Raw genomic sequence first — 15,823 nt, 5'->3', positions numbered from 1 at the left:
ACGGGCTGTTCGGTCCCTGTACGACCGTTGCCAGAGTTTGGTCCGCATTGCCGGCAGTAAGTCGGATTCGTTTCCTGTGAGGGTTGGACTCCGCCAAGGTTGCCCTTTGTCACCGATTCTGTTCATAACTTTTATGGACAGAATTTCTAGGCGCAGCCGAGGCGTGGAGGGGTTCCGGTTTGGTGGCCTCAGCATTGCATCTCTGCTCTTTGCAGATGATGTGGTGCTGTTGGCTTCATCAGGCCGGGGCCTCCAGCTCTCACTGGAGCGGTTCGCAGCCGAGTGTGAAGCGGCTGGGATGAGGATCAGCACCTCCAAATCCGAGACCATGGTCCTCAGTCGGAAAAGGGTGGAGTGTCGTCTTCAGGTCGGGGACGAGATCCTGCCCCAAGTGGAGGAGTTCAAGTATCTTGGGGTCTTGTTCACGAGTGAGGGTAGGATGGAGCGGGAGATCGACAGGCGGATCGGTGCAGCGTCTGCAGTGATGCGGACGCTGTATCGGTCCGTCGTGGTGAAGAAAGAGCTGAGCCAAAAGGCAAAGCTCTCGATTTACCGGTCGATCTACGTTCCGACCCTCACCTATGGTCACGAGCTGTGGGTCGTGACCGAAAGAACGAGATCCCGGATACAAGCGGCCGAAATGGGTTTCCTCCGCAGGGTGTCCGGGCTCTCCCTTAGAGATAGGGTGAGAAGCTCGGTCATCCGGGAGGGACTCAGAGTCGAGCCGCTGCTCCTCCGCGTTGAGAGGAGCCAGCTGAGGTGGCTCGGGCATCTGGTTCGGATGCCTCCTGGACGCCTCCCTGGGGAGGTGTTTCGGGCATGTCCCACTGGTGGGAGGCCCCGGGGACGACCCAGGACACGCTGGAGAGACTATGTCTCTCGGCTGGCCTGGGAACGCCTTGGGATCCCGCCGGAGGAGCTGGTTGAAGTGGCTGGGGAGAGGGAAGTCTGGGTTTCCCTCCTGAAGCTGCTGCCCCCGCGACCCGACCCCGGATAAGCGGAAGAAGATGGATGGATGGATGGATTGTAAGATTTGTATGAAAATGTATTATTTATTGATCTGAAACTTCAGTCAGTGAGCCACTGTATTTAACAAACGGGTTGTAACCTTTTTCATGTTTGAACAGCATTGAAATAAAATAGTGAGGCTTAATGTTCCATTAATATAACATCCTTCCATGCTTAAGATGTTAAGATTGTTGAATATTTTTCCATCAAAAAAGGATCTTAAAAAATCGATTCGGCTGCCTATTGAATCGATTCGAGAATTGCGTGTTGTATCTCGATATATTGGCGAATCGATTATTTTTTTTTAACACCCCTATTCACCACTATATGACAATTACAGTCGATGTGCTTGCATCATGTCTTGATTCTGTCCTATACTCCAAGTGAGTAGGCCAAATAATTTGGAGATTTTGAATGACATGCAAGACAAACATAATAACCTGAATAATGTTCAAATTTTGAGTGAGTTGAACTTCGGGTGGCTCAATATAGTAATTTATTGGCCCCGGGCCGCTATTGATGTAGAACCCTGTCCTCAACTATGATCAGATGCATTGCAAAACTGAAACTGTTGGTGTGAAGAAACAATTCTGTAAATTGTGTGGGACGGTTCAACAAGCAAAGTGTTGCTTTGAAACAGGAATTGGAACATGCGGCATGTGCAAAGTCTTGCTAAGAAAAGAAACTGTGGCCAACTTGTGACTTCTGTACAGAATGAAAATTGCTTCCATGAACATTCAGTGCACTCACCTTTGCATGAAAGTTGTTGCTTGAAGAATGATGCAAATTTGCACCATTTGCTCCCATTCCCCGAAGAAATTATGATTACAAATGCCATTCAACATAGATAACAAACTGTCTGTGATTGTCTGAACTGGGAGTCATCTGCTCATGATGGAACCAACATACTATGTTTCGTTATTAAAAGCATGCAATAAACTAGTTTCACAGTGGCGTAAGAATACATCATGCAACACAAGAGGGCACATTCACTTACAGCTGGGCTTACTGGTTTTAGTTGGATGGCTTTATGAGCTAAAAGTGTATTTCATGTTTTTGTTTTTTTTAATCCTCTGTATTATTGTTAACACTAATTCCTCCAGTCACAAATCATACCTGTAGAATATCACCGCTATTAATGTTGCTTTTGTTTCAGATCAGGGTTACTTGAGAAGGACGTTCCTCTGATCTTTATCCACCCCCTGAAGACGGGCCTCTTTCGCATCCGTCTACACGGAGCTGTGGGCAAATTTAGCATGGTGATCCCTCTAGTGGATGGGATGGTCGTCAGCCGCAGGGCGCTAGGTACAGTAGTAGCTTCTCTTTTCGATTTGTTTCATGAGCATTTTGATTAGCCTTATTTTTCAAGTATTCACTTCAAGTATTGCCTGCATGCAAGCAAAAGACTTAACATGTTAAAATTTGAACATTTGTGTCATGATTTTGAATCGTCATCTTGTTGTAGCTCACCTTCAAAGAGGATAGATTCTTGTATTTGGAATGTTTGCCTTTTTTTTTTTTTTTTTTGCCTCTTGGTGGACAGCTTAACGTGTTTAGTTCCATTTAATGTAAAATGGAAGTTAGATTGTTTCATTCATATCTAGTTACGTGTACTCCCATAGTGCTTTGGTTGATGTAACTTGCAATGCTAAGTTGCCATCTTTGTGGAATTTCCTTAAAAAAATATATATATGGAATGAGCACTTCAAACGCCCTAAAATCCTTCATAACAAATAGATGAGAAAACAATTTACAACTGAAGTACATTACCTAGTCTACTGCTCTTCTCACCAACCACACACAAAACAGTCATTCCATTTTCATAGTTATTGGTGCATTTTACTGTGGCCATTCCACCCAGACTTGTCATTTTGACAGAGTCTCATTTTTGGGAAACCTTGACACATTCCTAATACTGCTAATATTGAAAGCATTTATTGCATTTTTAGACAGCAGCGATGTATACCACTGGACATCTCCTAGTAATATGAATAGACACCATTATTTATGACCAGTATATAGTAACATGTTAAGCCCAAGTGTTGATCAAAAACGAGAAATAGGTTTTATTTCTCAAAAGTATCATTCATTTTGTTATAAGCCAATGTGTATTATTTACATTAACTTGAAACAGGAATGCTGAGCAAATAAATAAATTAATAATAATAACAATAATAATAATAATAATAAATATGGGGCGTGAAAAACTATTAAAAGTACAGTATTGCACTTAAAATTTAAATGACACTGATACCTTAGTTAAATGTTTAAAAACAAACAGTTAAAGATTAAATGGAAATGTATCCAACTTAACTGAACTGCACAGAACAGTAAGAGCTTGTTGTGAGAGAGATGTTAGCAATAGGAATGCTGAATGAAAACTTCCCAATGTGTCCCTGCAGGCTTTCTGGTGCGCCAAACCATCATCAACGTGTGCCGACGGAAACGCCTCGAAAGTGACTCGTACAACCCACCGCATGTGAGGCGGAAGCAGAGAATCACGGAGATTGTGCAGCGTTACCGCAACAAGCAACTGGAGCCCGAATTTTACACCTCCCTCTTCCACGAGGTGGGGGAGGGAAAGCCTCACCTCTAACACAGTCCCTGCCCTGTCCTGTCTTAACACTGGCTCACAAGTGCACACAACGCACCCACATACACACGTTTATGCTCAACGTGCATAAGTCATCGACAACACAGAATCTTTTATATTTATACTGTTCAACTTTGTTATTTATATAAATTCATAAATCAACACTGTCTGACTTTGAGAGTAAAGTGTGTGAAAAAGGCTTCGTTTTGAGGTCACAACAATTAATTGATGAGTCGAACGGCCGTGACTGTCCCGCCTCACTCAGAGGTCGTTTACATGTGACCTTTCTTTTTTCTTTTATTAACTGAAGAGAAACTGCACCATTTTGGTGTTTGAGCCTGGAAAAGTAGCATGAAAGCACTTAAAGTGAAAGCTTGTCAGAATACCAGTTCCCATTTCAGTGTCGGTCATGAAAATGGTAGTCTGTGAAATCGTAGGACATGCACTTTTATTTGTGTGCAGTCTGAGTGGACATTCACAAGTAGGTGATTCATACTAGGGGTGGGAATCACACTTACTCACGATACAATCTTGTGCCAGTGATACCATAACGTCTACAACCAAATACTGTGATTTGTTACATTCAATAGGTAGAAAAAAAATCTGAGACACATCAATCACGATCTGAAGAAAGGGCAAACTACAGTATACAGAAATGTGGATAGTTGAGTCAATGTTGTGAGCGATTGGTTTAGCTGTCAAGCCCTTCATTTTTACAGACTACTGTTTCTGTTCCTAACGCTATAATGTTAAACAAAACTCCATTCCCTTCCCGCCCCGTATCTTTTCAGCTTCTGCCGTTTTCAGGCTCAAAAACAAAAACACCCCCCGTTAAACAAATTTTTGCTGAAACAGTCTTTCTTAAACTGCCCTTTCGGTTTCTGCTTTTGCTTCTAAAAGACTAATTTGTTCTGGTCTCTAATTGCAATACGAAACCACCACCACCACGAAAAAATGTCCTTTACGCTTGTGACGAGGTGATTTTCTTATTTCTCACACGCACTTGCGTCCCGAACACACATTTCAAGGTGGAAATTTTTATGAATCTACTGACACGTCAATTCATCAACATGCTAAAGTCTTCCTTGTGCACACTGGTGGCCATGGCAGCAGCTTACTAGCGCGCACATCTTTTTAAATTATTGTGGGTGTAAGGCTTTACTTGTGTTCTTTTACTGTATGGAGATGTCATTTTCTAACTGCCAAAACTGGCCCGTCTCATAAACCACTGCTGTGTGCGTGTGCACTTTTGCATGTGTGCATGTTTGTCCAACCAGACTGACCTAGAGTGCCACCAAAAAACAAAATAAATTAAAATAAACACCCCCATCAAAGGCATTTAAAAATAACACTGTCACTTTGAGTGATGGATTAATAATTCCATTTGAAATGTGTGCCTGCTATGAATTAAGTTTAGTGCAAACATTTGGAGTCTTTTAGTTTTATTAAGGAGTATTTGGAATCTCTAAATATTACAAAATGATGCAACTTTGCACTTGTAATTTACCGAGAGCAAACAATTGCTATTTTATGAGTATAATTCTTAGTATTACTGGGAAAAAAAAAAAATATTTTGTCACTAAACTAATACCGTTGTAAGACAAAGTCGTACAAGAATTTTGTAATCTATTCCAAACAACCGTGTGCAAAGCTGTGGTCATCTGAGGATCCTGTCAACTTTCACAAGCAATGAACTACTGTGTAACAATGGTGACACCAATGCATGATATTACCCAAAGACTATAATGAATGATCTTCAGAGAGACAGCAACACCTCTGAATGTTGCATTCATGATTGTGTGGGGATTTTGGAATTCTCTCGTAACTTATTCTCGTAATATTATGACTGTTTTCCAAAAAAAATAAAAAATAAAAAAAAATGACAGAACCCTTTATGCATTTCACTCGACAAGTCCCTAAACAGAACGAGAGCAGTTTAACTGTCATGCTTTAAACATGTCTGGTGATGCATTTATAGGCTCAAGCATCACAGTGTTATTTATATACATATCAAACTTGCAAAACTTTTGGCTGCATAGATGTATTTTTTTTTACATTCTAATCCTATAGAGAGGAATATTTGAATGGACCCGTGCAGTTTTGTCCACTCGTTATAGCCCACAATTGTGTTCAGTCACTGTAATCTTGTTTCAAGGCCCCGCTCACTGTCTTGCCTGTAACAATGTGAACTTATTTATCACACACTTGGAACATGGCGAGTTTATTTTGTTCTATTTGGAAAGTCTTAATGCACTGAGCACATTCTGTGTTTATTTTCTTATTCCCTTTTGGTTACCTGAACATTTCTCTCTCTTTTTTTTTTTTTTGTATCTTTTTTGAGCAAGTGTGTATTTGCAAAGAAGCCCCTGCTGAAGGAAGAGTTTTATCGTGTGAAAATGTAAATGGAGTGGCGCCGTGGACTTTTTAACTTATCACATGTAATTGTGTATGACTCACTTTTTACTACGGTGCTTTATGCACATGCCTTTTATGAGAAGAAGAAAAGAAAACCCTTTTAAATCTGCTTGGAGGAAAGCCCCCTGCAATCAAGACGTCCCACCTTGTATCCTGTTACTACTTCACTGATTGATCATATTTAAGGACTTTCGCCATGTACAGATGCAATGAAGGATGAATTGTAAATATACTATAGCATAAGGCATTTACAAGTTGTCTGTTGCATTCCTCACTTCAGGTGGGGAGACAGGTTGTGTATGATTTGTGTGGGAGGAGTGCCGAATGTAACATACACCCATTAAAGCTATTATTGGTATTTTCATTGCCATTTTGTTATCAATAAGTGCTTAAGAAATGATAAAACATACAAATTTGCAACTTATCCAATATAAGATACTTCATAGAACATATATTACACAATATATGATGAAAAAAATGGGACTCTCTGACTCCGACATTTGTCTCCAGTGCTCCCTGGGCCTGGGGCTCCCTCCCCGGCCCGGGCGTCGGGCTCCGGGGGCCGGGCGGGGGTTTGAGGCCTGCCCCACTCCGGTAGAACTCCTGGCGCCCCGGGCAGGCTCCGGTGGCCGGTGGGCTGTCCGGTAGCCCTGCTGCGCTGGCCCTGTCCGGCCTATCGGGGTGCCAAAGGGTGGGGTGTGGTGGGTGGTGCTAGTGGGCGGGCGTGCCACCTACACCCGCCGGGTTGGGTGAGGCCTGGGTCGTGGCGGGTTTGGGTAGGGTGCAGGGGGGTCGCGGGGGGGGGGGGGGGCTGGGGGGGGGGGGTGCTGGGGACCGGTGGGGCTCTGCGGCCTTGGGCTCTGGGGGGGGGGGGTGCTGGGGGTGTGGGCCGGGGGCTGGGGCGAGGGTGTTCCGGGCGTCTGGGTCGGTGTCCGCTCGGGTGGCGTGGGTGTGGCCTTGGTGCTACCGCGGCCTGGGGATTCCGGGGGGGGGCGGTGCTCGCTTTGCTGGGCCGCGGTTAACGGCTTCTTTCTTTGGTGGCGGTCCTTATGCATGCCAGATCCATCGCACCAGCATCTACTGAAACTCAAACAGAATTCGCCTCTCCCTCCCACAGCCCGTTGAATCAGTGGGTGCTGGTGTCTGTGGATCTCACTTTGCTTTATCTATCCTTCCCTCCTTCCTCTCTTTAGTTTTTCCTCTGGTCACTTGAGATCTAAATTTATTGGAAGTTTGAGGTTTCTGGGGTTGGCATAAGACTCTGCTTTTGTAACCACGCAGGTGAGGTTTGGTTGGTGCTGGATTTCACTTTGATGGATTGGATGTACTGGTTTCTATGGATCTCACTCTGCCTCATCGATCCTTCCCTCCTTCCTCTCTTTATTTTTGCCTCTGGTCTCTTGAGATCTCGTTAATTTGTTGGAATTTAGAGGCTTCTGGGGTTGGCGTAAGACTTTGATTTTGTAACCATGGGGAAGGCAGGAAGTGTTTGGTCGGTGCTGGATTTCACTTTGATTTATCTTTCTTTTCTCTTTATCTTTTCTGACCTTTTCTCTGGTCTCCTGACCATTTGAACCTTACGACTCTGGCGAGACTCTCAAGTACCTGGTTAAGGTGAAGGGTAATGGGATTTTTATAAGGTTTTAGGTGAATTAATGAGTATAAATTTATACGTATTTGCACGCACGCACACATACACACACACAAAAAAAAAAAGAGCAATGATGATAAGACGTTGAATCGGTAAGACTACCGAATGAGTTCTTATGAGCTCTTTATAAAAAAAAAAAAAAAAAAAAAAGTGCTTAAGAGCGCTTTTCCTACAGGCAGAAATGGGTATTCGCAGTCATCTCACTAATGCAGTAATACAGTCATAATTTTAATATATTGATGTGAAAACGTACATGCTATAAAAAGTAGCAAACGTAAAATACTGCGGCGTTATGCTTTTTTTTTTTTTTTTGTGCTGTGATTTTTCCCCCACCATTCATAGCCATGAAATGTCTTTAATAGTATGTTTATAGTTTTTTTAATTTATTTTTTTTTTATTTTTTTTTAAAGGACAATTAGTTTTTGTATATAAAGAAAAACATCTTTAACAGGGTTTGAGGCTTGAGGCGGTTACCGTTGTCAGTTGGTAAAGGAGTGAGAAAGTGAGCCAAGGAGAAATGGGCGCGGATGTGACAACTGCCCTACAGCTGCGGGGTAATTGTCAAAGCAAAGTAGCTGTACTGTCTGAAACAGAAACAACATTTAGGTTTAAAATTCAAATAAAAAAAAAATCATTTACTACAGTAGCTATTTCAGAGAATACTTTTTTTTTTGTGTGTGTGTTTGTGTTATGCAGCCTTTTGGCCGCCATATGGCGCCCTCCCCTCAAAATTTAAAAGCCAATCATTTGGCATGCAAAACCAGTGGTTGCGTTTTATTCGTTGGTTCAACTATCCAATTTGGACAGAGCTCAGTAGAGAAAAAATGCTTTATCTTCTGCGTTTGCAGTACGGGGAGTCTGTCTGGAGTACAGTGGACCCCCGCTATTGGCAGGGGATAGGGCCGGACTGGACTATCTCATAAATAAATACAAATCAATAAAAACAAAACAACAGGAAAAAAAATGATGAACGTAGGGGTTGGGTCCCCGGGTCTCCAAGATTGAGGCATCTATCCAGCCTGTTTTCCATGTTTCCCTCTTCCAACACACCTGAATAATTATATGTTTTTTTCAAGAGCTGGCTGATGTTGATCATTTGATTCAGGTGTGTTGGAGGGTGGAAACCTGGAAAACAGGCTAGATTATATGCACATTCCTACTCGTTACCACTTCAGTAAAATATAAATGTGATCGGCACAATATATGGGACGTGAGCTCCTATGAGGAAACATATATTGGGGATTCTTCAGGGTGTTTTGAAATTAGTCGTTCCATGAGTAGGAAAAAGCAGTAGTGTGTGTGAGAGAGCGTTTTAGTAGGGTATGTGACCTTTTTTGTTGTTGTTGTTGTAGCGTCTATGAGAGCACGCTCTCAGCCAAAATAATGTCCCTGTCCCTAATGACTTTTCATGACTGTGGCCCCTGCGTGTGACTGTGGGTGTCAACACTCGCCACTAGAGGAGAGTTGAGGCCCCAAGTGTGAAGCGGCCCCTCCCCCTCGTCTTCCTCGGGTGTCCGCTGTTCGGCTCTCAGCTCAGCTGCTGTTGGCTCACACAAGCGGACTTCTTCTCTCGTGCTGGTCGAGCTTCACGCGTGGTGCGTGGTGCTGCGAGCATCTCCGCTCAGGGGACTTTGTGGTGGATGCTTCGAGATGGACTGAGGGGCCACTAGCGGGCCAAGAGCGGAACGTGAGAAGACCACTTTTTATTTCTCCAACCTCTTGTTGCGAAGCACCTTTCTGAGGGGTAGACTCCCCACCATGGAAGAGGAAGACGGGCATCTGGATAATGCGGTCCACGCCGTCAAGGAGTCGGACCGACAGCAGCGACTCAGGCTTTGTGTCCTAAACGAAACGTTGAACACAGAGCGGGATTACGTGCGGACTTTGCTCTTCCTTCAGTCTGTAAGTTTTGTCACACGCGTCACTCGATCACCACACCAAACTCCATTCACGAATTCTTTCATATTTGGAAGCGACCTCACTATCTGAAAACTGTCACGCTGAGTGTCGTGTGCAGTTCTGAATCAAATGAGTAAAGTACGCTCATTTATTCGGCGCTAGGAATAAAACCTTTTATTGATGAATTCTATGTTTAACTTGGCTTGTTTTGTTATGCAGTAAAATAGTCTTTTTCTTTCGTAAAATACTAGGAATCTCAACGAGGTTTGGCGTAGACATCCACGACGGCAGTTTCTACTACTTTCCCCAACTCCTCTTTTTTTTTTTTTTTTTTTTTATTTGTAGAATAGTTTATTCTGCATGTGTGCACAACGTGGTCTTTACCTAGACGCCTTTGACAGCATAGTGTTTTAGACATGCTGCTGTGATCTTATCTGTATGGGGCCATTATTCACACATCTCCATTGTCTTTCGTTGCCCAGGTTCAAAACAATCTGCAGTGTTGCAAGTAAATTGCTATTTATGAGCAATCAGCACCAAGACACCCACACTCCCCCTTTCAGATAAAGTTAAAGACCCCCTCTAACACTTTTGCCATCACATTTGATTAACCATGAATAGTCTTGCAAACTGTTACTCACAAGTCAGGTGCTGTCAGCTTCCATCTAAACTGAACAAGCAGCATTTAATGTGGCAAATTGAGTGCATATTTTTGTGTTTTATCTCCCTTTTTGTTAGAAGGTCAAACGCCAGCCTCTGCTTCATGTGGCTTCCCTCTGTTTTGAACGCAGCTGTCAGCAAACACGCTATTGTTTTATGCACATGCCAGTGGTTGTTGTCCAACTTCAATGTTGGTGAGTGTTGGTCACACAGTTTCCTCTTTCTCGTCATTTCAGTCACATGTTTGTCTGCACTTCCCCACTCCGAAACAGGTCTTTTCATACAACCCAGCCCTCACTTCAGGCCACTATTATGTGATATTGTCTTTTATTGTTCAGTCATGATTTAATACCAGGAGAACACTAGATCATGGATCCCTATTATATACTTACAAAAAAAATAAAAAAAATAAAAATAAAAGCTCCTCTCTGCGGCTCCACCACGTAACAGGCGATCAGTGCTTATCTTGTGTTGCAAGACGGTCTCGGCGGCAGCAGAGGGATGTGCTCTGTCCCCCTCCCCTTACCGAACCCCCTTCCGGGAGCATTGATAATGGTGCAGCCTCAAAGATTTATCAGAGGTCAGTGGACATGTGAAAGCTGGCATCTCCACATTTAAGTGGTCAAAGGTCAATTCGGGCAGTTTGCCCATGTGTACATCTGACTGTTCCTCACTTTTATTTTATGAATCAACCTGGAGTCAGTGTTCATTCAAGCATGTTCATATTCAGTTTGATTGCATTGATTATGTTTAAGTGTCAAAGCAGTGTCAGAAGCTTTATTTTGTAAGCCTGGATGGAGGTCTGCACTTCACTGCGCTTGTTTCAGTATAAGAAAAGGAAATGTTAGTGATTGCTTCCTTGAGCTCGTATCCTCATTTCTAATCCTCTTCACATAATGTCCAAAAGTAGGCTGTAGTGTGGAAAGAGGACTGAATGCCAAACAAATAGGGGTGTTAAAAAAAAATCGATTCGGCGATATATCGCGATACTACATCGCGCGATTCTCGAATCGATTCAATAATAGGCAAAATCGATTTTTTTTTTTTTTTTTTTTTTTTTTTTTTTTTTTTTTAGGATTCACACCTTAAGCATGGAAGAATGTTATATGAACGGAACATTAAGCCTTAATATTAGAGATCGACCGATATGCTTTTTTCAGGGCCGATACCGATTCCGATTATCGGTAGTCAAGGAGGCAGATAACCGATATTTGAAGCCGATATTCATTTGCAGTAAAAGTTAAAATGTTGGCACCAAATTTTTGAATAATGCAAACCCTAACCGTTCTTTACAATGGATTCTCACACTACACTTTTCATTTTACATCCTTCTATCTGCAATAAGACGTTGGTGGCGGGGGGAGTTAAATGTGGGGGCCAATGTGACATTACCTTTTATAGCATTTGGGATACTTGTAGTTTTATTCTATAAATGTTATATTTTTATATTTTGAAGTAATAGGAGGAACCCTGTCATTCAAAATGTGCATCAGCTGTGGCATTACTTATTACTACAGCAAAAATAAATAAAAAAATTCCATGAGAAAAACTATTCATCCCTGAACACCATACAGTTCTTGTAGACCTTATTATGATTATTGTTATTGTTACCATATAGACAGTTTTGATAAGCTGAGGATCTTAAATCGAGAACAGCAATATCATGCTACTCCTCTCTACAAGAGAACTGTCAAAAGACACTTCATCATGTAGTTTACTGCCACTTAGGATGCCCCAATCAACGCAGAAAAAGGGTTGAGTAAAATAACGTGGTTATAATAATAGTAAGAATAACTTGGTTAAACAGACATTGTTGCGGTGGACCGCTGCCAGTTTCTGCTGTTTAATGTGTTTTACACTTATAGACACGTGTGTGTATATGGGCACACTATTCTCTCACTACTGTACTGTACTGTATCACTTAATGGCACAGATGTACTTGTCTAAGTAATAACTGGGCTGCAACATTGCTAATTCACATTAACAAGCACTATCTTAGCTGTCCACATGAATAGTTACTAACACACGAGAAAGTTATACAACACACCAAACATGAGCTCATTATTCAAAGTATGATGCACGTAACGAAATTACATCACTGAACATTAATTGCAGCCGTGTACGGCCGTAGATGTTACATATTAGTGGCATCCATTGAGAGGATAATGTCCCAAATGACGGCAGACATGACGTGAAAAGAGAGACAAAACGAGCAAATAAGCACACTATACTTTAGTGCACTTCTCTACTAATGCCAAACATACGGAAGAGGACACGTTCGTGTAGTTAAACGGTGTTTGAGACACTTAATTTGTTACGGAGCGGACTTTAACGAGGTGCACAACGAGCTGTCAATCAAATCGACGTCGAAGCTTAAGGCACACAATGGCAAACCAGTGCGACAAATAAACACAATATAAAGTAACTAAACGCTATTTAGTGTCATTGTGGCATCTCACTGCATAATAACCGCTATGCAACAAGTAATGGACGTGACCCAGAATGCAATGTGTGCGTCACGAGAGGTAAATATAATGACGTTACTCTACTCTTAACATGGAACTAGACAATATAATAATGACAACTGTTAATATTTGGAACCTTTCTAACAAACATTATTTACTTAATTAAGTGAAAATGTGTGTGATTCCCTCCCCGAGTAGTTCAAGTAGCGAATTAGCTACTGGGTGTTAGCCTACATGCTAAGCTGAACACACCACTGTTCGCTAGCGGGGATTCAATGCAAGGCAATGCAGCTCCATTCATATAGTGCATTTAATACACAACATAATTCAATGTGTTTAGCTTATCATGGTGAAACGATCGGCGGAGTCTCTTCTCTTTTAACTTACCTTCGAAGCATGTGTCTGTCGCGTTGTGTACGTGGGTGAGTGTGTGACCGGCTACTGTGATACAGGCATACACTACTGATTGGTTCTGGCTCTTGCACGGCTAACCAATCAAATGCTGCTATGGGCGTTACATTGCTGGAGTTGGACTCCATAACAGACAGAGACGCTCTGGGCTGCATTCGAAGCGAAAAGACGGAGTTTTAAATGGATCGCTCATATCGGCCGTCAGATTAATAAAACAGACCGATACCGATATGTACCAATATGTCAAATATCGGCCCCGATTATCGGCCCGACCGATTATCGGTCGATCTCTACTTAATATTTTATTTTAATGCTGTTTAAACATGAAACAGATTACAACCTCTATAAGACTGAAATTTCAGATAAATAAATAATACATTTTCATATAAATCTTACAGTGTACATGTACAAATTTACTGATAGTATTTTCTAAATTTGAATGGAAAAAAATCGCAACAATCGACTTATAAATTCGTATCGGGATTAATCGGTATCGAATCGTGACCATTCGTATCGGGATTAATCGGTATCGAATCGAATCGTGACCTGTGAATCGTGATACGAATCGAATCGTCAGGTACTAGGCAATTCACACCCCTACAAACAAAGCATAATTCTCTTGAGTGCATAATCATTCAGCTCTATACAATCCAACTGAGAACAAAACTTGATTGGGCTTGTGTATCCATCCAGCGCAGGATGTGTCGTCAACTATAGGTGGGACATCATAGCAACCAGCCAAAATGTGATATGGGTGAGTTTGGCGACCTTTACAACTTTTTAAAATGAAGCACGTGAGATTCAGTTTTCTTTTACATTGTGGCGTTGCAGACACACACGCGCACAAAAAAAAAAAAAAAAAAAAAAAAAAAAGTCTTTCACTAGGAGCTCTCCTCTGCTGCTAATCCTTCACTTGCTCTCCATCCAGACTCCAGCTGAGCCTGCCCTTTTACCTCAGTGGGAGCGGAGGCTTTGTTACCACTTAGCTCACAGGGGCGTAGATAAGGGGGGGTCCGGCTGTGGGAGCTCAGGACATATGGTTTTGGTAAAGATAGTCATGCCATTTCTTTTTGTCGGTCCCTTCCCAAACCTCGCTCTGTCTGATCATAATACGAATTACCACACAGTGAGCATGTCAAATGCACTGTTGCACTGCATAATTGTTCTGGCATAAAAAGGCACACAGAGCTACCATAGGAAAGTTTAGGAAAAGAGAAAAACAGAATCTGTGGCATTAGTTTTTGAGTCCTTGTTATGAGTCAATAGCTCAAATAAATGATGAGAAATGAAGAGTGTCTGTTTATTGGGATGGTAAATGATTGAGTGTCCACTTGGCTCATCATCGACTACTATACTTACATTTGACACATCTGCACCGAAAACGTGAGATATTTCTGCTTAATGGAAGTCTAGGAGCTCAATTGGGATTCCAATCAATAAAAGAAGCACCTGAATGGCACAATTTTGTTAACGAAGGGGCATGTTATTGGAAAACGCTGAGCAGCATTATTCTGATCAATAATGTCAAGACAGGAGGGGAAAAAAGCTTTTAAAAAAAAGTAAATTCAATTATCACATGTTGGGTCAAGGATGTTTAGTCAAATGTCCATTCCTAAAGTTTTGGCATTGGCAGTGGTTTGAGCTGAGAGACCTGGTGGAGATTTCTGCTTTCCCACAGTCTCATTGGAGCGTTTCAACTCCTGCAGATATTGAACATCACCTCTTGCACTAATTACCACTGATTTATTTTTAACCTCCCTTTCTACACTTCCCGGAACTCTCCCCGGATCTATAGCTGCACAAAACAAGCCTAATATCCACAGTAACACACACAAAAAATGAGTAGGTGGCGCTGAGGAGCTCATTCTGTGAGCTGAATGCAACCAGTTAGGGTTGGTGGGAGGGAAGAGTGTGAAAAGAGGGATTAGAGGATTGGTTTTGTGTTTGTTTTTTGAGGTGTTATCATTGCACATCTGATTTTCCTGCTCGAGTGAAAGCTGGCTCACAAATGAACCAGAGTCAATTGCTGTAGCAGCTTTTTTCAGCAACAAATTCCCTTGTTAGCTTCTGATCACTCCTTAGTGCCATAGATTAGTGAGGATTTTTTTTATGGAGCAGCTTTGTGTTGAATCTTACCATGCAAAGTACCAAAATGTAGGCCATCTATGGCTTCTGTATTCTACTCCTCCATTTTACACTTGGTGAGTGGATTTCCCTATAGAAGATAACAATGGAGTTTTCTGCCATAAAAGCTGCAGGGTCTTTTTTTGGACATCCGTCCTCCTTTGTAACTCGTTTCCACCGGAGATACAGTAGGGCTAAGACCGACTCTCTTATGTCATGATTCACACTTTGACATCCATTGTACAGAATTTGCCTCCTACAAATCAGTACAACATTAGTTCTGGGAGTTTGGTGCCTTGCAAAATATATTACTGAGCTGTGCATGCAACTCTTACGCCGCCATTTGGTGGATTCCAATGTAGGGCCACGTAAATGCAGAAAACTTTCAGTTGTAAAAATGAAGGACATGCTTAAATGTTCAGTCTTGGCATGTGCGAGTGCAACTAAGCCAAAAACGACAACAAAAAAAAGCAATCCGTTGCTGTAGTAGTGTTTTGCCAATTACTGGCCTGGCACGGGTATTAGAGTGCTTTTTTTTCTGGAACGTCAATAGTGAGCAACATTGGGAAAGGGGCAATAGTCCCCTCCACTGTGTCT

At 42.1% G+C, this 15,823-nt stretch overlaps 2 protein-coding genes across 10 annotated transcripts in view; both read left to right on the top strand.

The window, feature by feature from the left end:
- The window catches only part of ralgapb (Ral GTPase activating protein non-catalytic subunit beta), a 38,638-nt gene extending 32,264 nt beyond the window's left edge, over positions 1-6,374 (top strand). For all 7 annotated transcript variants that reach the window (XM_077515042.1, XM_077515047.1, XM_077515048.1 and 4 more), the window contains 2 exons: positions 2,165-2,313; positions 3,411-6,374. In XM_077515042.1, coding sequence (XP_077371168.1) covers positions 2,165-2,313; positions 3,411-3,604 — 343 coding nt within the window. In that variant the 3' untranslated portion in view covers positions 3,605-6,374. The remainder of the gene's footprint in view (positions 1-2,164; positions 2,314-3,410) is intronic.
- A 2,804-nt stretch (positions 6,375-9,178) lies between these two features.
- Positions 9,179-15,823, top strand: part of prex1 (phosphatidylinositol-3,4,5-trisphosphate-dependent Rac exchange factor 1) — a 101,836-nt gene continuing 95,191 nt past the window's right edge. For 2 of the 3 annotated variants that reach the window (XM_077515041.1, XM_077515040.1), the window contains exon 1: positions 9,180-9,569. In XM_077515041.1, the coding sequence (XP_077371167.1) occupies positions 9,426-9,569 (144 nt within the window). In that variant the 5' untranslated portion in view covers positions 9,180-9,425. Of the gene's footprint in view, positions 9,570-15,823 lie in introns of all 3 variants that reach the window. The other variant, XR_013282566.1, reaches the window with a different exon arrangement.

Source organism: Festucalex cinctus, chromosome 2 (assembly GCF_051991245.1).
Source record: "Festucalex cinctus isolate MCC-2025b chromosome 2, RoL_Fcin_1.0, whole genome shotgun sequence".
NCBI classification, from domain to species: Eukaryota; Metazoa; Chordata; class Actinopteri; order Syngnathiformes; family Syngnathidae; genus Festucalex; species Festucalex cinctus.
The sequence above is the reverse complement of the archived record's forward strand: the minus strand, read 5'-3'. Positions and strand labels throughout refer to the sequence as shown.